A 23,681-nucleotide genomic window follows, 5' to 3' on the forward strand; every position below is an offset into this window, starting at 1 on the left:
CAGCACTAGAACGAGCTACCACATTCTGCTTCCTGCTGTGCCAAGTAACGAGATTACCACCTACAAAGGTGCAGTACCCAGAGACAGACTTGCGATGAGGAGAACCAACCCAATCAACATCAGTATAGGCTCTATCTGTAAGTGATTATTCGTAGACAACAGAATGCCTTTTCCAGGGGCTGACTCCAAGTAGTGAAGGATACAAAGAACATTCTACATATGAGAAGAGTAGGGATCATGCATGAACTGGCTCACAAGACTCACTGCAATGGCAATGTTTGGATGAGTATGTGAGAGATAAATCCACTTCCCTACCAACCTTTAGTACCGGCCCTTAATAACAGGTTCACCCTCCTTTTCTTTAAGCCGGACATTAGCATTCATAGGAGTATTGGAAGGATGACACCCTAACAAACCAGTTTCTGACAACAAATCTAGGATATAGTTCTGTTGGGAGAGAAAGATGCCCTTTAAAGACCTAGTAACCTCAATTCCAAGGAAGTACCTCAACTTTCCCAGATCCATGATCTCGACTCTTGTCTAAGAAAAGCCTTTAGACGACTGATTTCATCACCATTATTCCCAGTTACAACAATGTCATCAACATAGACTATGAGAATGGTGTTCTTCTAACCAACCCTTTATATAAACAGAGTATGATCAACATTACTCTGTCTATAACCTACAGAATTCATATCCTTGTGAAATCGCCCAAACCAAGCTCGAGGTGACTGCTCCAGCCCATAGAGTGCACGTTTCAACTTGCACACTTTGCCTTGGGCTTTATCACAAGAGAACCCTGGTGGAATATCCATATACACCTCCTCATCCAGTTCTCCATTGAGAAATGCATTCTTCACATCCAGCTGTTGGAGATCCCATCCCAAGTTCACGGTACAAGACAACAATACTCTGACAGTGTTCAGTTTTGCAACTAGTGCAAAGGTCTCCTGGTAGTCAATCCCATGTCTGAGTGAACCCCTTTACCACAAGTCGTGCCTTATATCTATTCACATAGTCATCCACCTTCTGTTTTACCACAAATACCCACTTACATCCAACTGGTCTTTTCCCTGGTGGAGAACTACAAACTCCCATGTGTCATTTTTCTTTAAGGTTGTTATTTCTTCCACCATTGCTGCCTTCCACTTTCCATCTGTCAAAGCTTCCTGCCAAATTTAAGGAATATGCACAGAAGAAAGAGAAGAAACAAAAGCACCGGAAGATTGAGAAAAAGAGTTATATGATAACATTAGATATGGGATGCAGTACAAGCTCTAGTACCTTTGCAAAGGGAAATAAGTGACTCAGGAGAAGGGATCTCACCAGCTGGAAGGCTAGGCTCTAGATCCGGGATTGGCAACTTTTAGAAGAATGAGAGACAAGGTTTTAGATCTCGGTTTCGGTACTGGTTTTGCCAGCCCACGAAACCGAGATCTCGGCGAGATGATGTATTTTTTTTTTTTTTTTGAACTCAATGCTATGTTTCGGTGGTTGTTTGGCCAAGATAGGGGCTGAAACTTGACATTCCCCCTATTTTAGGCCTTCTAAACACAGTGGAACCATTAGTTTTTACAAATTCAAACCCAAAATGGTACTTTAACTACGGACCCTAAGTTGGTAGTCTACGGCGTGCATGAGGTCTATCCTAGGCTATTCCACACAAACATAGTTAGTTCATGTTTCTATGAAAAATATAGTTTTTGAGATGAATAGTTACCTTAGGTTCTTGAGATGCAGCTTGGAGGAGATTAGCAGCTTCAATCTTCAATGAATTAAGCTTTAATTAGGTGTTGGAGGAGTGATTTGCTAAAAGAAATGAAAAAAATACCCAAAGATGGAGTTTCCCCTTCACAGAGACGAGATAGGCAAGAGAGAGGCGAGATGTCGTCGAGTTATGGTATTTTATAAGCTTTAATAAGGTCGAAACTGAGAAATAGCTCGAGATTTCGATCAAGGTCTTGTATTATTTACATATCACAAGCCATCTTGTCTTGAGTTTCTATGAAACCGAGATTTCAGCGAGGATCACTGAGATCTTGAACCATGATGCGAGAAGAATGGGAGAATGGCTTGAGTGAATTGTTTCCTTCACTCACATTCTCTTCATTTATATTTTTCACTTATAAGCAGAATTACAATACTTCCCCTGTATAGCTGACTATGCTTATAACAGGGAATAAATAAGAGAAAAGGTTAAAAAACCCAAAATACCCTTATCGGGTTACATAACTCAACACTCTCCCTCAAGTTGGTGCATAGATATCACACATGCCCAACTTGACTAGAGTCACTAGACTAGGATGAAATAACTTCCACCCTAACCCTTTAGTGAATACATCTGCAAGTTGGTCATCAGATTTCACAAAGGGTAGACAAATCTGCCCATTTTCTAACTTCTCCTTGATAAAGTGTCTGTCGATCTCCACATGCTTTGTATGATCATGTTGCACTGGATTGTGAGCAATGCTGATTACTACTTTGTGTTGGAACCACTTCCTCTAAAATGCCACCCTTTTAGAGGAAACGGTTCCAACATGGTATCAGAGCAGGAAGGGGTCACAGTATTGAGTCCCCCTAGGAGCGGGTAGGTGTTGAAATTATTTATCCACCCGTGTGCCCCTTTGGATAGTCCACCGTGTTAGAGCTCCTAGAAAAGGCATTCTTCTGTCTCCTTATGGTCACCTACGGATAGAGGCATATACCGATGCTGACTGGTTCTACTGATCGAAAATCTATCTCTGGGTATTGTTCTTTTGTAGGGGCAATCTTGTCACTTGGCGTAGCAAGAAGCAGAATGTAGTAGCTCGGTCTAGTGCTGAAGCAGAGTTTCATGCTATGGCACAGGGCATTTGTGAGTTACTTTGGCTGAAAGGCTTGCTACAAGACCTTGGTGTTCCTATTCATCTTCCTATGATGTTGTACTGTGAGTCTGTGACAACAAAGCTACAATCAACATTGCTCACAATCCAGTACAGCATGATCGCACCAAACATGTTAAAGTGGACAGACATTTTATCAAGGAAAAGTTGGAAGATGGATTGATTTGTGTTCCCTTTGTGAAGTCTACTTATCAGGTTGCTGATATTTTCACCAAAGGATTGTCTGGAAAATTGTTCCATCCTAATCTAGTCTAGTTGGGCATGTTGACATATTTGCTTCAACTTGATGGGGAGTGTTAGAACCGTAGGGGTATTTTAGACCCTTTTCTTATTTTTTTATGTTTCTATTATGTGGGCTTTAGTCCCACATTGCTTATCGCTTTCAACCGGAGCGCAAACTTGCAATTATTCGATCCCCGATTGCATACGGAGCCCCTTTTTCCCGAGGGAACCAACGGGCCTATTTGGTATTCCTGAATGTGAACCGGCATTATTCGTCCGCTCGAAATGACTTGCAAAGCCTATGTCCTTAGTCATTTGAAGATTTGTACTTTTGTTCTCTATTCTCATTGATATATATAAAGAGCTTGGGATGACCATTAATCATCCAAACCTTACTCTAATTATAAATCTGTTAACATGGTATCAGAGCAGGTTTTGAATTAGGGTCCTCTACCTTCTATTTTCAGCTCTTTCTTTCTCTTCTCTCTCTCTCTCTTGATCTCCTCTTCTCTTCTTTCTTTTCTTCTTTTGTTTTCTATTCTTCAATAGGGCAGCACTGATGTGGTGATCCATAGATCCAGCTGCTGCCCTTTCTCACCTCATTCCAATTTCCATGATTAAATAAGTTTCCATATCAACAACACCTTGGCTGCGATATTTGAAGCTTCTCATATTTGATTGATTTCACCTCCACTGTAAGGAATCAATCTCCCTCATTGAAGATCAAGAAATGCAGTAGGTTCCTTTGTTGAAGTTTTTTTTTATCTAAGATCTGCCTTGAAGACCCCTTAGATCGATATCTCCAAAAACAGGGTTTTTTTCAAAACCCTAACAAATATCGATCTAGGGGCTGCTGTCCTCTGTTGGGGCTGATATTTGGAGGGTTGCTTAGTCTCTTCTAGACCCACACTCGAGCCAAGTTTCAGCTCAATCCAGTGCTTTTTTTGCAGGTTTCTCTCCCTACAACAATCTCAACAAAATCAAGGTTTTTTTCAAAACCCTGAAAAAATCGATCTCAGGGTTTTGAGTCTCTGTTGGTGCTGGTTTTTTGAAGGTTGGTTCTCCACTTATAATGACATATCTGCCCCAAATTTGAGCCTCAACAATTCAGTTTTTGGGCCTATTCTTCGCTATATTAATTTCAGCCTAGCAGGGTTTTTACAAAATCCTGAAAAAATCGATCTAGGGGCTACACTTGTCTGCTGCTGCTGATTTTTGGACACACATCTTCTGACATTGAAAGGAGATTCTCCTTCAATTTTCAGGCTTTAATTTGGAGGATTTCTTGTGTTTCTTCTTACCACAGCCTTCTCTGCGATTTGGTTTGTTCTACTGCACTTATGGCTGAATCTGAAGTTTCTATTGGAACTTATACTGATAATGGGTATAGTAGGAATGATGCCCGTGATCTTCTCCCCAATCCTATCAAACTGGATGGGAGCAATTAACTGATATGGTCTTGCTCTGTCTACTTTGCCATTGCTGGCCGTGAGCTTACTGGCCATATTGATGGCACTACTGTCATGCCAACTGCAGCTGGTCCTTCTCTGACCAGGTGGATCTCCAACAATGGTGTACTTATGTCCTATTTGATTGGCTCAATTTACTCAAACCTTACCGATGGTTTTTGTTAAGTGGATCTGAATTAGAACTCTATGCTTGGATGATTAATTCATCCCAAGCACCTTCTTATTTATAAGAATAATAGAATAGTAAAATATGTACATGAGCAATGTGGGACTAAACCACATAATACAAAACTAATTAAATAACAAAGAAAAGGTCCAGAATACCTCCACGGTATTCTGGCCATATATCTAACACTCCCCCTCAAGTTGGAGCATATATATCATGCATGCCCAACTTGACTAAGATAGGATGAAACAGCTTGCTACTCAGTCCCTTAGTGAACACATCAGCCAGTTGATCAGTAGACTTCACAAAAGGAACACAAATGAGGCCGGCCTCAAGCTTCTCCTTGATGAAATGTCGGTCAACCTCCACGTGTTTAGTACGATCATGCTGGACAGGGTTATGAGCAATGCTAATGGCTGCTTTATTGTCACAATAAAGCATCATGGGAAGATGGACAGCAACACCGATATCCTGTAATAATCCTCTAAGCCACAGAAGTTCACAAATTCCTTGGGCCATCGCACGAAACTCGGCCAAAGTGGACCTGCCACAACATTTCGCTTCTGCTACGCCATGTAACAAGGTTCCCACCAACAAAGGAACAAGAACCAGAGATAGATTTCTGTCGGAGAACCAGCCCAATCGGCATCGATATAGGCTTCAATCTTAAGGTGACCCGTGGGAGATAGAAGGATTCCCTTTCTGGAGCGGACTTCAAATACCTCAAAATACGACGATCGCATCCATATGAGAGGAATAGGGATCATGCATGAACCGGCTCACCAAACTCACGCAAAGAATCGCAATGTCGGTCGTGTGTGAGAAAGGTAGATTAACTTGCCCACTACGAGATAAATACCCTTGTCAACAGGCTCACCCTCTTTCTCCCTAAGTTTTGTAGTAGCTTCCATAGGAGTATCTGAAGGATGACAACCTAGCAGCCCTGTGTCAGTCAATAGATCAAGGACATATTTTCTTTGAGAAAGAACGATGCCCTTTGAAGAGCGAGCAACTTCTATCCCTAGAAAATATTTCAGAGGACCAAGATCTTTGACCTCAAACTCACGGCCAAGGAGGAGCTTCAAATCCCTGATAGCATCACCATCATTACCAGTGACCACAATATCATCCACATAGACTATGAGAAGAGTTACCTTGTCACCAACTCGTCTGATAAACAAAGTGTGATCAGCATTACTCTGCCTATAACCTGCTGAAATCATAGCCTTGTGAAATCTGCCAAACCATGCCCTAGGTGACTGTTTCAGCCCATAAAGTGCACGCTTCAGTCTACAGACCTTGCCCTTGGTCCTATCATCAGAGAATCCTGGTGGAATGTCCATATAGACCTCCTCCTCAAGCTCCCCGTGGAGGAAGGCATTCTTGACATCTAAGCGTTGAAGATCCCACCCAAGATTTATAGCCAAGATAATAGCACCGGACGGTGTTGAGCCGCCACGGTGCAAAGGTCTCCGATAGTCAACTCCATAAGTTTGAGTGAACCCTTTGCAACCAGGCGTGCCTTATATCGATCCACAGAACCATCGGCCTTGTTTGACCACGAAGACCCATCTACATCCAACTGGTTTCTTTCCGGAGGAAGAGTCACAAGCTCCCATGTATTATTTTTATGTAGTGCTCTCATTTCTTCCAACATTTTGCCTTCCACTTTCCATCTGTAGATGCTTCCTGCCAAGTTTTAGGAATCGAAACAGAAGAAAGAGAAGATACAAAAGCACGAAAAGATGGAGAAAGAGAGCTATAAGAAACAACACGAGATATGGGATGTAAAGTACAAGTCCTAGTACCTTTGCGGTGAGCAATAGGTAGGTCGGAAGAAGAGGGATTACCAGGAGATGGAGGATCTGGATCTGGAGCCGGCAATTGGATGGGTATTGGTGCTAAAGGGGATTGCAACTGCCCTCTGTTGGTTCTGCCCCTTGTGTAGGTGAGTATGTTGGAATTGTCAATTCTCTTCTGAAATGCACCAATAGTTCTCTGGACTGGAGTCAGCTCCCCCTGAATAGGAACATTAACAACACTATTTTCTATGGTCTCCCCCTGTAAAGGATTCCCATTAGGTGAGGGAGGAACAGCCGGAGGAGGTTGGACATCATCCAAAGGTGGTTGGACAGCAGCCGTGGGTGCCGTCAAAGGAGGCTGGACAGCAGCCAGAGGAACCTCTAGTGGAGGAATCTCAAAGGGCACATCTTCACTAGAACTCTCCCCTTGAAGAGGTGGTGAAGAATAATAAGAAAGGGCCTCATGGAAAACAACATCCATACTCACCAAAGTACGACGGGAAGGGGGATGGTAACACTTATAACCTTTCTGGGTGGGAGAATAACCCAAGAAAATACAACGGAGCCCACGAGGCTCAAGCTTGCCTGGAGATCTGGTATCCCTAGCATAACACACACACCCAAATACTTTGGGAGGGACAATAAAGGAGGAATGGCCCAGTAAAATATCAGAGGGGGTACGGGAATTAAGAACCCGAGAAGGGAGCCTATTGATGAGATAGGCGGCAGTGAGAACCGCATCCCCCCAATATTGAGAAGGAACATTCCTCCCAAACATCAAAGCCCGGGCCATTTCCAACAAATGGCGGTTTTTCCTTTCTGCCACACCATTCTGGGCAGGGGTATCAACACAACTAGTTTGGTGAATGATGCCATGATCAGCCAAATATGTTTGAAATTGTGATTCAGTAAACTCGGTTCCATTATCACTTCTCAATATTTGGAGAGTAGCCTGAAACGAGTTTGAATCATCTTATGAAAATGCTTAAAACATGAGAAAACCTGATTTTTAGTGTGCAAAAGATATACCCAAGTGTTCCGAGAATGACAATCAATAAAAGAGACAAACCAGCGATGACCAGAAATAGAGGGCTTGCGACTAGGGCCCCAAACATCAGAATGTACCAAATGAAAACAAGAAGAACTCCTTTTATTTGAAATAGGATAATTTGAACGTGTCTGTTTGGCCAGAACACAAGCCTCACAAAAAAAGTCATCCTTAGTATGTAGGGTGACCAAACGAGGAAATAAATGAGCTAAAATTCCGAAAGGGGGGTGACCTAACCGAGAGTGCCACTGGTAAAGTTCAGAAGAGACCAAGGAGTTCTGATGCAGCGGAGAAGGCAATGGTGGTGGAGAGAAGCGACCGTCATCAAGTAGGTACAAGCCACCATGCACTTTACCCAATCCAATCGTCTTCCCAGAGGCCAGATCCTGAAACACACAATGAGATGGAAAAAAAGTGACTTTGCAGTTAAGATCACGAGTAATACTACTAATGGAAAGAAGGTTAGTAGTAAAATTAGGAATATGTAAACAGAAGACAAGGGAAGAGAGGAAGTGCAATTGATGAGTCCTTTTCCAGATATTGAAGAAAGGGACCCATCAGCCACTTTGACCTTATCTTTCCCAGAAGTGGGAGAATATCTGTGAAACAGACTAGAGGAACCGGTCATATGATCTGTAGCTCCAGAATCTATGATCCAAGGATGGGAAGCCACAGAGGCACAATGACCTACAAATGGAATACCTGACCGGGCAAAGTGTGAACCTGAAGGAGCTGAGGAATTGGCAGTAGCTGATGTAGTAGAGGCAGCAGCAGCGGAAGTCCTGAGCATACGTAGGAGGGCCTGTAGATCATCCTGGGATAGACCAGTGTCAGTAGCAGGAGTTGCGATGTGATCTCGATCGATGGGCCTTGGTCTTTGTCTTTATCTTTGTCTTGCAGCCCTTTTAGCTTCAAAATCAGCCGGTTTCCTATGAAGTTTCCAGCACTTCTCCTTGGTGTGGTAAGGTTTGTGACAGTACTCACAAACAACGACACCTGTAGTAGAATCACCAAGAGAAGCAATGCCACTAGGTGCGGGAGTGGCGGGCAGCGACTGAGAGGCGATCGTCGATAATAGGGGGTGCAACATGGCAGCCCTACGGTTTTCTTGAGAGGAGACTAGGGCATATACTGTTGAAGTGTGGGAAAAGGCTTGTGACCCAACACTTGAACCCGAATCTGATCATACTCCACATTTAATCCGCAAGAAATCATAAACCCCGATTTTGTCCATGTGTTGCTTATAAGAAGTAATATCTCGATTTGTACTTGGGTGAAAATCAGAAAAATGGTCCAATTGCTGCCAAAGGCTGCGCAAGGTAGCATAGTATTTGGAGACTGTCAATTCTCCCTGAGTAGTGTGAAGGACCTTCTTCCGATTTCATATACCGGGCATCATTGCCAAGCTGTCCATAAGTCTCCTTGCAAGCAGCCCAAATTTACGAGGTGTATCAAGGAGAAGAAAATTGTGTTGTAGATCTGTAACCATAGAACCAATCAAGTAGGACATAAGAACTCCATTGTTGGCAAGCCACTTGTCTTGAGCAGCCCCAACCTCGGTAGGCATAGGAGTGGATCCCCTAATATGACCAGATAAGGCCACGGCCAGCAATGGCGAAAAGGAGGAGACCTAGTCAAAGTAGGTAATTGGTGCCATCCAACTTGATTGGATTTGGAGAGAAAGTATGATACTACGGTTTCTGTTTCCATCACCAACATAAGTAGCAATCGAATCCACGAGTCACCCATGGAGACAGTGAAGAATCCCAAATCGGAGAAGAGGGCTGTTGTGAAGAGAAAACCAAGAACACCTCCAAGTTAAGGGCTGAAACAAGGATGAAAGCCTTCTAATAATGAAGGAATAAGTGTCTCCAAGAATCAGCAACAAGCAGCGGAGAAAACCTTGAGATCGATATTTTCAGGGTTTTGAAAAAAACCCTGAAATTGCTGAAATCGATAAGATGATGTGAGGCCTGAAAAATGACTGTATGAGGCTGAAATTGCAGGCGAAGGACACTTGAACAGATGTGAAGCACTCCTCAAAAAATCAGAATTAACTGATAAGTGGAACCCCAAGATCGACAATTGTCAGGGTTTTGAAAAAAACCCTGAAAGTGTGAAGAGATATCGATCTTGAGAACTTGATGTAGCTTGATGTAGGTGCTGGAATACTGATCTGCCGCAGGTCTGAAGCTCCAATATAGTGAACAAAATCCTTGTAATATAATGTGAATCTGTCCAATGAAGGCTGAAGTCTTCAATATTTGCAGCAAAGGAGGACAGCACCTTATCGATCAATTCTTCATATCATGAAGTGAGGTAACAAGGGAGGGCAGCAGCTGGATCAATAGATCACCTCATCAGTGCTGCCCTATGGGACAAAAAAGAACAATGCAAAACAGAGGAAAGAAGAGGAGAGAAGAGAACAGGAGAAGGGGAGGGAATCGTGGATGGTTCTAATTCATAACCCGCTACATGAGCAATGTGGGACTAAACCACATAATACAAAACTAATTAAATAACAAAGAAAAGGTCCAGAATACCCCCACGGTATTCTGGCCATATATCTAACAGTTTTCTTCTCCTTGATAGCCCATCAAATTTAGTTTGCTTGCATGGAGACATATGGACAGCTCGGTAATGATGCACAGGTGTATGAGCTCCGGAAGAAGTCCAATAATACTACTCAAGGGGAGTTATCTGTCTCCAAATACTATGCTACTTTGCGCAGTCTCTGCCAGCAACTGGACCATCTTTCTGATTACCATCCCATTGCAGCTACTGATATCACTACATATAAGAAACATCTGGACAAAACCAGGGTCTATGACTTTTTGGCTGGTTTGAACATGGAGTATGACCAGATTCGTGTTTAGGTATTGGGTCATTCCCGTTTTCCCACACTTGAACAATCCTATGCTTTGGTCTCCTTTGAAGAGAATCGTTGGGCTGCTATGCTCCACCCTCTTGTGACTGACAGATCAACCCTTCAGTCTGCTGCCCAGGCTACTCCTACCCCTGTCAGACATGTTTCTCTTCGTGATTCTACTATAGGGACTGTTACTTGTGAGCACTATCACAAGCCTTACCACACCAAAGAGAAGTGCTGGATACTTCACGGGAAGCCAACTGACTTTGAGGCTAAATGGGCTGCCAAGAAAAAACAAAAAATAAGGCAAACCACTCTGAATCTGTTCCTACAGCCTCGGCTACTGACATTGGCCTATTCCAGGATGATCTATAGGCTTTCCTACGACTGCTAAGGTCTTCCGCTACTGCTGCTTCTACTACATGAGCTCTTGCCACCTCTTCTGTTCCTTTAGGTTCACACTTTGCCCGGCTAGATATTCCATTTAGTGATCATTGTGCTTCTGTAGCTTCCCATCCTTAGATCATAGATTCTGGGGCTACGGATCACATGACCAGTTCCTCTAGCCTATTCCATCGGTATTCTCCCACTTCTGGGAAAGACAAGGTCAAAGTAGCTGATGGTTCCCCTTCCTCCATATCTGGAAAAGGAATCATCAACTGCACTTCTTCCCTTACTTTGTCTTCACTTTTGCATATTCCTAATTTTACTACTAACCTTCTTTCTATTAGTAGTCTTACTCGTGATCTTAACTGTAAGGTGACTTTTTTTCCTTCCCATTGTGTGTTTCAGGATCTGGCCTCTGGGAAGATGATTGGATTGGGTAAAGTACATGGTGGCTTGTGCTTGATGGTGGTCATCCTACTGCACCCTGTTACCATCTCCACATCAGAACTCCTTAGTCTCTTCTGAAATTTACCAGTGACACTCTAGATTAGGTCACCCTCTATTAGGAATATTAGCACCTTGATTTTCTACTTTGGTCAAACCATGTGATAAGACCTATTTTTTTTGTGAGGCTTGTGGTCTGGCCAAACAGACACGTTCTACTTATTCGGTTTCAAATAAAAAGAGTTCTTCACTATTTCAGTTGGTGCACTCTGATGTTTGGGGCTTAGTCGTAAAACTTCCCCTTTTGGGCATCGTTGGTTTGTTTCTTTTATTGATTGTCATTCTAGGCATACATGGGTTTATCTTATGCACACTAAGAGTCAAGTTTTTTCCTATTTTCAGCATTTCCATAGAATGGTCCAAACTCAGTTCCAGGCTAATCTCAAGGTTTTGAGAAGTAATAATGGTAGTGAGTATAAGGAACACCAATTTCAGAAGTATTTGGCTTATAATGGGATTATTCACCAGACTAGTTGTGTCGATACCCCAGTCCAAAATGGTATGGCTGAAAGGAAGAATTGACATTTGTTGGAAGTGACCAGGGCGTTGATGTTTTCGCGCCATATCCCCTCCCAATATTGGGGGATGCTATCCTCACTACAACCTATCCCATTAATCGATTTCCTTCTCGTGTTCTGGACTCTCGCAGTCCGGCTGAACTTTTACATGGGAATTCTACCTTTGTGGTTCCTCCCAAGGTGTTTGGTTGTGTGTGCTATGCCAAAGACACGAAATCTCATGGTAAACTTGACCCTCGTGGGTTGCGGTTTGTTTTTTTGGGTTACTCTCCAACCCAGACAGGTTATAAGTGTTACCATCCCCCTTCCCGTCGTACTCTGGTCATTATGGATGTTGTTTTTGATGAACGTCTTTCCTATTATCCATCTCCACATCTTCAGGGAGAGAATTCTGGTTCTAGTGAGGATGTGTTTGTGCTTCCTTCCCTTGAGGCTCCTCCTACTTTGGAGACTATGGCTGCTTTCTAGCCTACTTTGGAGCCTACTTTGGCTGCTGCCCCTTCTCCTATGGCTGTTGTCTAGCCTACGTTGGAGCCTACTTTGGCTGCTGCCCCTTCTTCCACAGAGATTCCTTTACAAGGGGAGCTTGTAGAAAATAATGATGGTCATGTTCCTAGTCAGGGGGAGCTGACCCCAGTGCAGAGGATCATCAGTGAATTTCAAAAGAGAATTGACAACTCGAATGTCATCACCTACCAAAAGAGATGCTCCAAAAGAGGGCAGCATCATTCCACTGTGGCACCCATACCTATCCAATTGCCGGCTAAGGATCCAGATCCTCATCCTCCTCCTCCTGGTGAGACTTCACCTTCCGAACTACCTATTACTCTTCGCAAAGGTACTAGGACTTGCACCTTGCATCCCATTTCTCGCTTTGTTTCTTATAGTTCTCTTTCTCCGTCTTTTCGTGCATTTGTGTCTTCTCTTTCTTCTGTTTTTGTTCCTAAAAATTGGCAGGAAGCTTATGCAGATGGAAAGTGGACGACAACTATGTTGGAAGAAATGAAAGCCTTAAGAAAAAAATAATACTTGGAATCTTGTAGATCTTCCTCCAAGGAAAAAACCAGTGGGATGTAAATGGGTGGTTGTGGTCAAACAGAAGGTTGATGCCACTATGGATCGGTATAAGACACGTCTGGATGCAAGAGGCTTCACTCAGACATATGGGATTGACTACTAGGAGACCTTTGCTCCTGTTGCAAATTTAAATACAGTTTGGGTTTTGCTATCTTGTGCAGTCAATCTTGGATGGGATCTACAATAGCTGGATGTGAAGAATGCCTTCCTAAATGGAGAACTTGGTGAGGAGGTGTACATGGATATTCCATCAGGGTTTTCTTGTGATAGTAATCAAGGAAAAGTGTGCAAGTTGAAGCGAGCACTTTACGGGCTGAAGTAGTCACCTAGAGCTTGGTTTGGTCGGTTTCACAAGGCCATGATTTTTGTAGGCTATAAACAGAGTAATGCTGATCACACTCTCTTTATAAAGAGGGCTGAAAAAACCATCACTGTTCTTATAGTCTATGTGGATGACATTGTGGTTACTGACAACGACGGTGATGAGATCAACCGGTTGAAGAAGTTTCTTGGGCAGGAGTTTGAGATTAAAGATCTGGGGAAGCGACGATACTTTCTAAGGATTGAGTTTACCAGGTCTTCTAAAGGCATCTTTCTCTCCCAAAGGGAGTATGTCCTAGACTTGTTGTCTGAAACTGGTTTGTTAGGATGTCACCCTTCAGATACTCCTATGGAGGCTACTGTTGGTGTCAAAGAAAAGGAGGGTGAACCTGTTGATAAAGGCCGGTACCAAAGACTAGTGGGGAAGCTGATTTATCTCACACACAAGTCCAGACATTGTTGTTGCTGTGAGTACTGTGAGTCAGTTTATGTATGACCCTTATTCTTCTCATATGGAGGCTGTCCTTAGAATTCTTCGCTACTTGAAGTCAGCTCTGATACCATGTTGGAACCTTCCTCTAAAAGGTCCGCCTTTTAGAGGAAACGGTTTCAACACTTTGTTTTCACAGTACAACATCATTGGATGATGAACAGAACCACCAATATCCTGGAGTAAACTCTGAAGCCACAATAGTTCACATATGCCCTGGGCCATGGCATGGAATTTTGCTTCAGTGCTGGACCTAGCCACCAAATTTTGCTTTTTACTTCGCCATCTGACAAGGTTACCTCCTACAAAGGTACAATAACCTGAAGTGGACTTTTTGTCGGGTTACTGCCCCAACCAGCATCTATGTAAGCTTCAATACGAAGATGATCATGTGGGGGCAGGAGAATTCCTTTCCCTGGAGATGACTTCAAGTAGTGGAGAATACGAAGAACAATAGCCATATGAGTGGAGTAAGGATTATGCATGAACTAATTGACCAAACTAACAGCAAATGCAATGTCTGGTCTAGTGTGGGAGAGATGGATTAGTTTACCCACCAACTTCTGATAGCGCCCCTTATCAACAGGATCACCATCCTTTTCTTGTAGACGAGTAGTGGCCTCTAAAAGGGTGTCACATGGGTGACATCCTAACAAACCAGTCTCTGAGAGTAAGTTTAGAACATATTTCCTTTGGGAGAGAAAGATGCCTCTGGGACAACAGACAACTTCAATCCCAAGAAAATACCTGAGCTGTCCTAGGTTTTTTATTTCAAATTCTCATCCCAAGAAGTCTTTAGGTGAGAGACTTCATCTGCATCATTGCCAGTCACCACTATGTCATCGACATATACTATAAGAAGAGTAACCATATCTCCATTCCGCTTGATGAACAAGGTGTGATCAGCATTGCTCTGTTTGTATCCTACAAAGATCATTGCTTTATGGAACCTGCCAAACCAAGCCCGAGGAGATCGTTTCAGCCCATATAATGCTTTCTTCAGTCTGCAAACCTTCCCATGAGTCTTGTCACAAGAAAAACCTGGAGGGACCTCCATATAGACTTCCTCCTCCAGCTCTCCATGAAGGAATACATTTTTCACATCCAGTTGCTGCAAATCACAGCCAAGATTGACAGCATATGATAGCAGAACCTGAACAATGTTCAACTTTGCCACTGAGGAAAGAACATCCAGAATGTTGTTTCCTCGTAGAAACTCAATACGTAATCCTAGCAGTCCTGCTGCCCAAATCCTTTTGACAAATGGGCAGGAGAGGAAGATATGCCACGGTGTTTCAAGACCTTCATTACAAAAGGGGCATGAAGTGGTTGAAATGTGTAACCAGTTGAGTTTGTTCCTTGTAGTTACTCCATCCATTAGGACTTTCCAAAGAAAAACTTTGAATTTTGGGTGAATATTAAGTTTCCAGATTCTAGTCCAAATGGGATTAAGAGGGTGCCCCGATGATGTACTAGAGGCGACAAGTCTTCCCTCTCTTTGTATCAGTATGAAATTGGTAAATCTAAGAGATTGCGCACATCTCAAAAGCACACACAGATAAGGAAAGGCATTCCTTGCGAGATAGGGAACCCTTTTAGGGTTTTCCTATATAATGAACCACAAGGGGAGGGACATCCGTGCGCACGAATCTCCCTCCTTCCCCCTTGGCCGAGCTCTCTCTCTCTCTCGTTCTCTGTCTCTCTCTGGTAGTCGACTGAGTGGAGATTGGGGTTTGTGAAACTCCAAATTGAAAAGAGGAATTGTGTGTATCGGAGTTTGACGGATCAAAGAGCTGATCACATTGATTTCTATTATTGATCGGGTGTGGAAGAACTATTATTTGGAGGAGGAACCTTGCTTGCGGTTCTAAGGTAACCCTATTTGCTTCCCGTCTGTCTAATAATTTTTTATTCGGTAATTTTGAATGCAAGAGATACGAAATCCCGAACCTTTCCGCTGCGGTATTGGATTTAATCTACACATTACCCATTAGGTAGAACATTATACATAAAACTCATCTTAATGCAATGACCAAAATGCATAAACCGGCAACCTCATAAAAATAGTAACTCAGGCAAAAAATAGAAACTAACAGTATTCTTCAACCGTAGGTCAGATCAGTTCCATACTTCATGTTAAGTGGTGCACATATACCGTAGGGTTATGGTTGTCCAATCCCATGCGGTACTTATTGTTGTGGCTTGAGGATGACCTGTATTGCATACCAGCTGTTGGATCGTCTTCCATTTTTTTTTTTTGGTTGCAATTCCCTTTAGTGTTCTCCCCTGCATTATTTGTCCACATCTAGTGCTACATGTGAGGGATAGATTGGAGTTATCGTCAGATATTTGAAATTTATTATTATCAGTATCTGTTCTAGTCATCAGCTGAAGATTATTTTCATTTGCTTGTTCCTGTCATCTTCTTGTGTTCTCAGCAACAATATTTTCTTATGAAGAGGGTTATACTTGTGGTATTGAACAAGGATCTTTTATGTGGATCCCAACAACCTTACACTGCTACGTGTGGTTTCCAGCAGCAACCTTATGCTGCCACTTGTGGTTTCCAGCAACCTTATGATGTTACTTATGGTTCCCAGGAACCTTATGCTGCTACTTGTGGTTCCCAGAAACCTTATGCTGCTACTTGTGGTTCCTAGAAACCCTATGCTGCACCTTTATTTTTTTTTTGGTGAATAAAAAATTATATTACCAAAGCCCGAGGGGGGCGAGAGGGAGAGAATGGGGGAGGGGGAATATACATAGGAGGGAAACAGGGGGAGGGAGAGACAGACCCCAGACCCAACTAAAGGGGGTATGGGGACGTAAAAGAGCACTATCTAAACCCCAGGATACAACAATATGCTTGTTCCTTGGGGAATTCAAAAAAGCCTTATGAGGCAGAAAACTAAGCTTAGAGGAGACATCCCAAAAGATGTATTTCCAAATCAAGTCAAAGGAGCGAGAGTTGGAGGTCCATCTCCTAAGGTTCCTCTCCATCCAAATATGGAAAAGAGTTGCGCCAAACGCAAGCTTGCCAATAGTGTCGCTGATAGGGCAGCCAGGGAAAATCATGATCAGCCAGAGCCACTCTCGAGCAAAGGAGAGGTGTCTCCTACTGCGAGGCCAGATAAACGAAAGGGTTTTTTTCCAGATGGTAGAGGTAAAGGGGCAAACGAAAAAAAGGTGGTCAATGTCTTTGGAACCATTCCAACAGAAAATACAAGGGGGACAAGGATTCTTCGGTGAGAGAGGAAGGCTTGGGTTGGGAGGCAAAGGTTAAGGGTTCTCCAGGCAAGAAAGCTACGGAGAGGGATGTGACCTTTGAACCAGACTAGCTTGTGCCATAGGACAGTAGGGGCTTGGGGCCTAACTAGGTTCCATGCAGATCTAAAGCTAAAGAGGTCGTTAGTGGAGGGGAGCCAAATAACCTTATTCGCATGAGCAGGGGGGATAAGGGGAGGAGGGGAGGGAATTCCATATCAGGGAAAGGGTGAGGGGGAGAGGGGAGGGGGGACCAAGATCCGAGAGAGATGATGGAGGAAAGGGGGTAAACTTGGGAATGCCGGAGGAGTAAATTGCTCTAGCCCCGAAGAAGTTATAGAGAACTCCGTTGGGGTGCCAGGGGTTGAGCCAAAGAGAGATGGAGGACCCATCAGCAATAGAAGAGGAAGTGGCTCTAAGTGCCAAAGGGCGGAGGAGGAGGATCTTGCGCCAGACCCAAGAGGAATCTGCAGGGATGTAGATAGTCCAAATGGAGTCATTTTTGAGGTGGGAGTAAACACAATGAACCCAAATGGAGTCGTGCTTAGAGGAGATTTTCCAAATAAGCTTCAGGATTGCCGCAGTATTGGAGTCACGGATATGGTGAATACCAAGGCCTCCTTTGGATTTGGGAAGGCAGATGGATTTCTAGCTGACTGGGTGGAGGAATCTGGAGGATTCCTTCCCTTTCCAAAGGAATGCACAAAAGTGGGATTTCATAGCTTTGATGGTAGCTTTAGGAAGGGCAAAGATGCTGCACCAATAGATGTAAGAAGATTGGAGCACCGATCTGATGCATTCAAACCTATCCGTATAGGAAAGAAGTCTACCCTTCTAGAGTTGGAGACACTTGCGAATATTGTCAAGCATGGGGGTGCAATGATGACTAGAGAGCCTAGCAGGGATAAAGGGGAGGCCTAGGTATTTCACTGGGAGGGAGCCCAGAGAAAAGCCTGTGAGGCGGAGGAGGGAATCTCTGTCGAGGCCAGAGACAACAAAGAGGAAGAGTTTGGATTTAAGGAGGTAAATATGGAGGCCAGAGAGACTCTCGAAGAGGTAGAGGGAGGACATGATGGCAGAGATGGAAGAGGGGGAAGCTTTGGAGATGATCATAAGATCGTCCAAAGGCCAGGTGGGTGAGGTTTAGGTGCTTGCACTTGGGCAGCGGGGAGATGAGGTGAAGATTGGTTTTGGCTTGGATGCTCCTTGAAAGGACTTCCTGGGCCAAAGAGAAAAGAAAGGGGGAGAGAGGGCATCCCTTGCGAATTCCAACTTTGGAGTGGAAAAAGCCGGTGGGGGAACCGTTAACAATAACCGAGAAAGAGGGGGTGGAGATACAGGCTAGAATCCAATGGATGAAAGCGGGGGGAAAGCCCATCTAGGAGAGCACATTGTAGATGAAGTCCCATCTAAGGGAATTAAAAGCTTTGTGAAGGTCAATCTTCATAAGGGCAGTGGGAGAGTGGGATTTTCGGTCAAAGCCACGCACAATTTCAGAGCAGAGGATAATGTTATCTGCAATGCTTCTGCCAGCGATGAAGGCAGATTGGTTGGGGCTAACCAAGGATGGGATGACTAGCTGGATTCTGTTTGTCAGGATTTTGGCAATGAACTTATAGAGGAGATTGCAGAGAGAAATGGGTCTAAACTCAGAAAGAGATGAGGCTCCATCTTTTTTAGGGATGAGGCAAAGAAAAATCTGATTGACCTGGGCTAGCTGGCTGGGATTAAAAAAGAAGCTGCGGATGGCTTTAATGAGGTCATCCTTGATACGGTCCCAACAGCTAAGAGAAAATCCCATGCTGAAACCATCAGGGCCGGGGGCCTTATTTGATTTATGGGACAAGATAGCCTTGGTAATCTCCTCATCCGAAGGTATGGCAAGGAGAGAGCTAGCCAAGGAGGAGGGGACAAATTTGTTGATGAGGCCAGGAGGGAAGGGAGAGGAAGGGGGGAGAAGGGGGTTGGAAAGGGAGGAGAAAAAGGAAGCAGCCTCGGTCTTAATATCAAGGACAGAGGAAAGCGGGGGTCCATCCTGAGCAATGAGCAGGGTGATGGAGTTGGAGCTCAACCTGGCTTTAAGAGAATGATGAAAGAAAGCCGAGTTAGAATCACCAAGCTCCAGCCATTTGACACGGGATTTCTGCACCTTTATTAGTGGTTCGCAGTAACCTATGCTACACTTCTACCAGTTGTTCACAACAATCTATGCCGCAGTTTTATCTGTCTTCTTTGTGAAGATTACTACTTGCCTTCCTTGAGAAGGTATTATAATGTTGCTGTTTCTGCTATGATATTTTAGATTGCGGTTGGTGCTCTTTGCCCCTTATTTTGTTTGTTTCTGTCTGGATTTATTCGTCACGAAGAATTTTCTCTACTATTTCAACTGATGATTGATATGCTTGAGTTGGTATTGCTACCAGAATGAAGTTCTCTCTGTGCTCATTGACGTCTATGACTGCTATATATGTTCAAGATTGGTTCTGCAATTAATATCTATTCTTGTTGTTCCATGCTAGAGCCCTTTATATATATTGTCCAGCTTGAAGGAGAGTATTAAGTTGTTTAAATATATCGTATGGGTATGGTTTTCAAATCTCATGCTGTACTTTATTGCTATTGGGTTTAGTTGGTTGATCATGATAGGGGGAGTGTCCCTCATAGTTTCAAGGTGTCGCCTAGGTGTCCAGGTGCCTTGGTCTCCTTATTGGTGTCGCCTTTATTTTGGACCCTCTCCAACGCCTTGGGTTGCCTAGCCACCATGACAACTACGGTGTCCCTGTCATGATATATTTGTGATTCCTTCAGTTTCCTTTGTGGTTTGTAACAAGTATTGTATCCTTAGTAGGATTCATTACTAAGACTCAATCAGCAATTGGCTACTGGTTATAAATAAAGGGTGATAGCCGCAATAAAATACACACTGAATCGTATCATGGCATATTCAATTCTCTTCTCTCTCTCTCTCCTGCTTTGCAGGTATTGATTTCACTAAAGACTGTCTAATAAAGACTTTAAAACTCACCCAAATCTGATGTTTAGTTGTTGTAGACTTGTAGTATCAATACCCTCTACTGCCGCTGGCCATTAATGACAAAAATAGCAACCGTAGGCTTGTATCAATCAACACATGCATAATGGCAGCAAGTATCAAAGCATTAACAGTCATTAAAGAGTAACAGAACAGAAATATTTAACTTGAGACCAGACAGGTATGCATACCTGAAGTTTCAGATCAAGAAAAGAGATTAGTTGGACTTCTTATCCAAGGCCTCAACCAGTCTCTTACCAGTCAGTCCAGCTACCCATTAGATAGCTTACTGTCTCTCACAGAAAATTGCAGCAGAGCAGCATGATATTTACTATTTAGGGTTCAATAATCGTGAGCTAATACAGCCCTCTCCTCTTATTAATAGCTTTAATCTCTATTACAAACTAGAAGTCTTCTAGAGACTCCCAAATTAGCAACTAACATGTAGTATCATAATACCAACTATCTACTACTAAACATGTAGCAATTAAAATAGAAACATAATACTAACTATCTACTACTAAACATGTAGCAATTAAAATAGAAACAAATAACAAAGAAGATCTTCTAGTATCCTCTCACGCAAAGCATAAAGAAGGGTCCATAATGGGCCCAAACTTACTATTTAGGGTTCAATAATCGAGGGCTAATACAGCCCTCTCCTCTTATTAATAGCTTTAATCTCTATTACAAACTAGAAGTCTTTTAGAGACTCCCAAATTAGCAACTAACATGTAGTATCATAATAGCAACTATCTACTACTAAACTTGTAGTAACTAAAATAGAAACAAATAACAAAGAAGATCTTCTAGTATCCTCTCACGCAAGGCATAAAGAAGGGTCCATAATGGGCCCAAACCTGGCCCAAGAGTTGGGCCTAACTTGAATCACAAATGGACAAGGCTGGGCTCAATGGCTTAAGCTAGGCTGCTGCTGGCCTTTTGTTCTTGCACATATATTGTAACTTAAAACCTTGAAGCTACATCAACTCTCCCCAAATTTAAGAGAGCATAGTTATCAAGGCGTCCAGGCTTCTTGGTCGCCTTGGACGCCTTGGCAGTGTTGCCTTGATTTTAGACCCTCTAAAACGCTATGGTCGCCTTGCCACCTTGATAACTATGTAAGAGAGTGGAAAAAGTGGTTGGTATAGTGTTCCAGAGGTAGGATGCAATGGCAGGATGCAGCACTATGGTGCAGTGCTTCATTGCAGGTGAGGTAACATTGGCCTCTCTCCTATTTCATGACAGGGGCTTGAGAGATATCCTTGATTAATTTATTGATTCATGAATGCTTGCCTAGTTTAAGTTAACACATAATTTCGTGTTCATTGCATGTTGCATTCAATCTCCTGCTTATTGTTCTGTTTCTAGAAAGATATGCCTCTGTCCATTATGCTGTTTTTGTATTTTTTTAAACATTAACATTTTTCATTTGCCATCATACCTTTCTTTACCCTGTGAATCATTCGTGCTAGGAAAATTTTTAGTATATGTTTGATTAAGTTCCTCAGCAGGATCAAAAAAATTTATTGCCAATTCCTGGCGATCTTATTCCTATAACTATAAATATCTGAAGATCTCGATTTCCTGCAGAAATTTACAGGAAGATGTATCAACTTCTGTAGAGATTTCAAATGCAGATATTCAAAGCACTGGAGAAAACCCTCCTAGGGATAAAACAAGAATTGGTTCCTCTGAATTTGGACCTGTGAGAATTTTTAACACTGATCATTTTGCTCAAGTAGAAAATTGCTACTTTTTGGAACTATGCACTTTCTTTATCACCTTTCTTCTGCTAGCTAAATTGGAGTTTGTGAAATCTAATTTTAAAAGAAAAAATCAAGCTGCAAAGGTGGAACTCTATGTACCAATTTAGTGGCTGAATGCTTTCATGCTTCAGGAGGATTCTGCAAACAAGTTTTTGGCAACTGATGCTGTTGATAAAGTCAAGTCTGTTGAGGACTGTGAATCAAAGGATAACATTGTTCAGGAATGTCTAGATAATTCAAAAGGTCTTCCTTCAGATAAAGATCCCACCTTAGTCTTTCATGACAAGTCATACATGAGAACTAGTTCTGGTAGGCTGTTGTCTACTAAAGAAGAGACTTGCACTAATATGGCCTTCCATGAGCAATCAAATATGGGTTACCACAATAAATTAATGCCGGATGGAGAAGTGGTATCTCTTGAATCACAAAGGACAAGCATCAGTACAAGTGAACATGAAGGAAAAGGAGGCCATATGTCTGGTGAGAATAATTTACTTAGCGTTGGGCCAAAGATCCAAGAAGTTACTTCTCAAAAGGTAAAGTTCCGCTATTTACTGTCAATTTTCTTCACCTTTGCTAGTTGGGCAAGGAAAAGGTATTGCTAGCTGATGAATAAACTATTTCCAATTTCAGGATGCATAGACCTGATAGATTATTGTGTTTGAGTAAGGGAAAAAAAGAAGCAGACAAAACATGAAATGAGCTGATGTGTCATCAAGACCCCTGTTTGAGACTTGGAATCATGAGTAGTTACACGCTCATGAGTACTAGTCTACCTCCACTTCTTAAGGATGGGAGCCAGGAGGGGTACTCTTTGGCTGCGTGATGTCTGATCCTCATTCTTCCAAGCTAGTGCTTAATGTGGAGAAATGAGAATGATGGGTTGTAGCCTCTGACCGTGATCCTAATGAAATATTTGATGCCAGAAACCAAACTCTAATCATATTTGGGACAAAATTAAGAAGCTGTAGCCCATGAAAACTTTGCATTGAGTAGTCTTGGAAGGTTCTTAATATGAGGGTAGAAGGAATAAAAATAGGACTCCACTGTGTCTTTTGCCTAAAGCCGAAGAAGACTCCAAAGTCTTGACCTCTTGAAACCAATGGTTCAACTTTGGATTCATGTTCTGACTGAAGAATCTTCCAATCAATCCAACCATTCATATTATATGAACAGAATTGATTAAGCTTCTTTCATCCTCATTTGCAAAGGCCAGGCCCTCCTTTTGGTTATTAAACTGAATGCTTGGCATATGGGTAGGCTTAGTTTTTTTTAGCTTCCTATTGAATGTAATCCATTTGATCATTTCTCCTTACTTTTTCAAGATATCTATTTGTTTTCTTTTAATCAGTTGTTGATCTTATGGACTTGTGGAACTCTCTTTTGAAGGCTGCAAAGGCCTCAGTAAATTCTGGAGGTGAACCGAGTAAATTCAGTGATGCATTTGGAGATACTTCATTGAACGATTTATGTCAACCATTGGATAAAACCCAAGAAACCCAGGCTGCTGAAGCTTCAACGTCTGCTTCCTCATCACAAATGAATCAAGGCAGTGCAATTCAACGCAGTGCTCGAAAGAATGACCTTGCAACAAAGCTCAGGGATAGAATATCTCAGAAGCAGATGGACAATGAAAGGGGTCATACAAATGAAGGGGACCTGTTGCGCCTTATGATGGATGTCTTGGGGGAAGATGTGATTGACGTTGACAGTTTTGTATGTTCTCGTGAATGCACTCTTGATTTTGTCATCAATATTCATCCTTGACATTGTGATGCTTTTTGTTAAACAGGTTTTTGATGAAAAAATGCCCGGAGACAACCTCTTTCCCCTACAGGTGCTTGATATTCCATTACCATATA

At 42.7% G+C, this 23,681-nt stretch overlaps 1 protein-coding gene across 2 annotated transcripts in view; it reads left to right on the forward strand.

The window, feature by feature from the left end:
- LOC122656728 (MAP3K epsilon protein kinase 1-like) overlaps positions 1 to 23,681 on the forward strand; it is a 136,971-nt gene that overhangs the window by 48,105 nt on the left and 65,185 nt on the right. For both annotated transcript variants that reach the window (XM_043851358.1, XM_043851359.1), the window contains exons 11-14: positions 21,644 to 21,758; positions 21,951 to 22,355; positions 23,209 to 23,535; positions 23,612 to 23,656. In XM_043851358.1, the coding sequence (XP_043707293.1) occupies positions 21,644 to 21,758; positions 21,951 to 22,355; positions 23,209 to 23,535; positions 23,612 to 23,656 (892 nt within the window). The remainder of the gene's footprint in view (positions 1 to 21,643; positions 21,759 to 21,950; positions 22,356 to 23,208; positions 23,536 to 23,611; positions 23,657 to 23,681) is intronic.

Source organism: Telopea speciosissima, chromosome 3 (assembly GCF_018873765.1).
Source record: "Telopea speciosissima isolate NSW1024214 ecotype Mountain lineage chromosome 3, Tspe_v1, whole genome shotgun sequence".
NCBI classification, from domain to species: domain Eukaryota; kingdom Viridiplantae; phylum Streptophyta; class Magnoliopsida; order Proteales; family Proteaceae; genus Telopea; species Telopea speciosissima.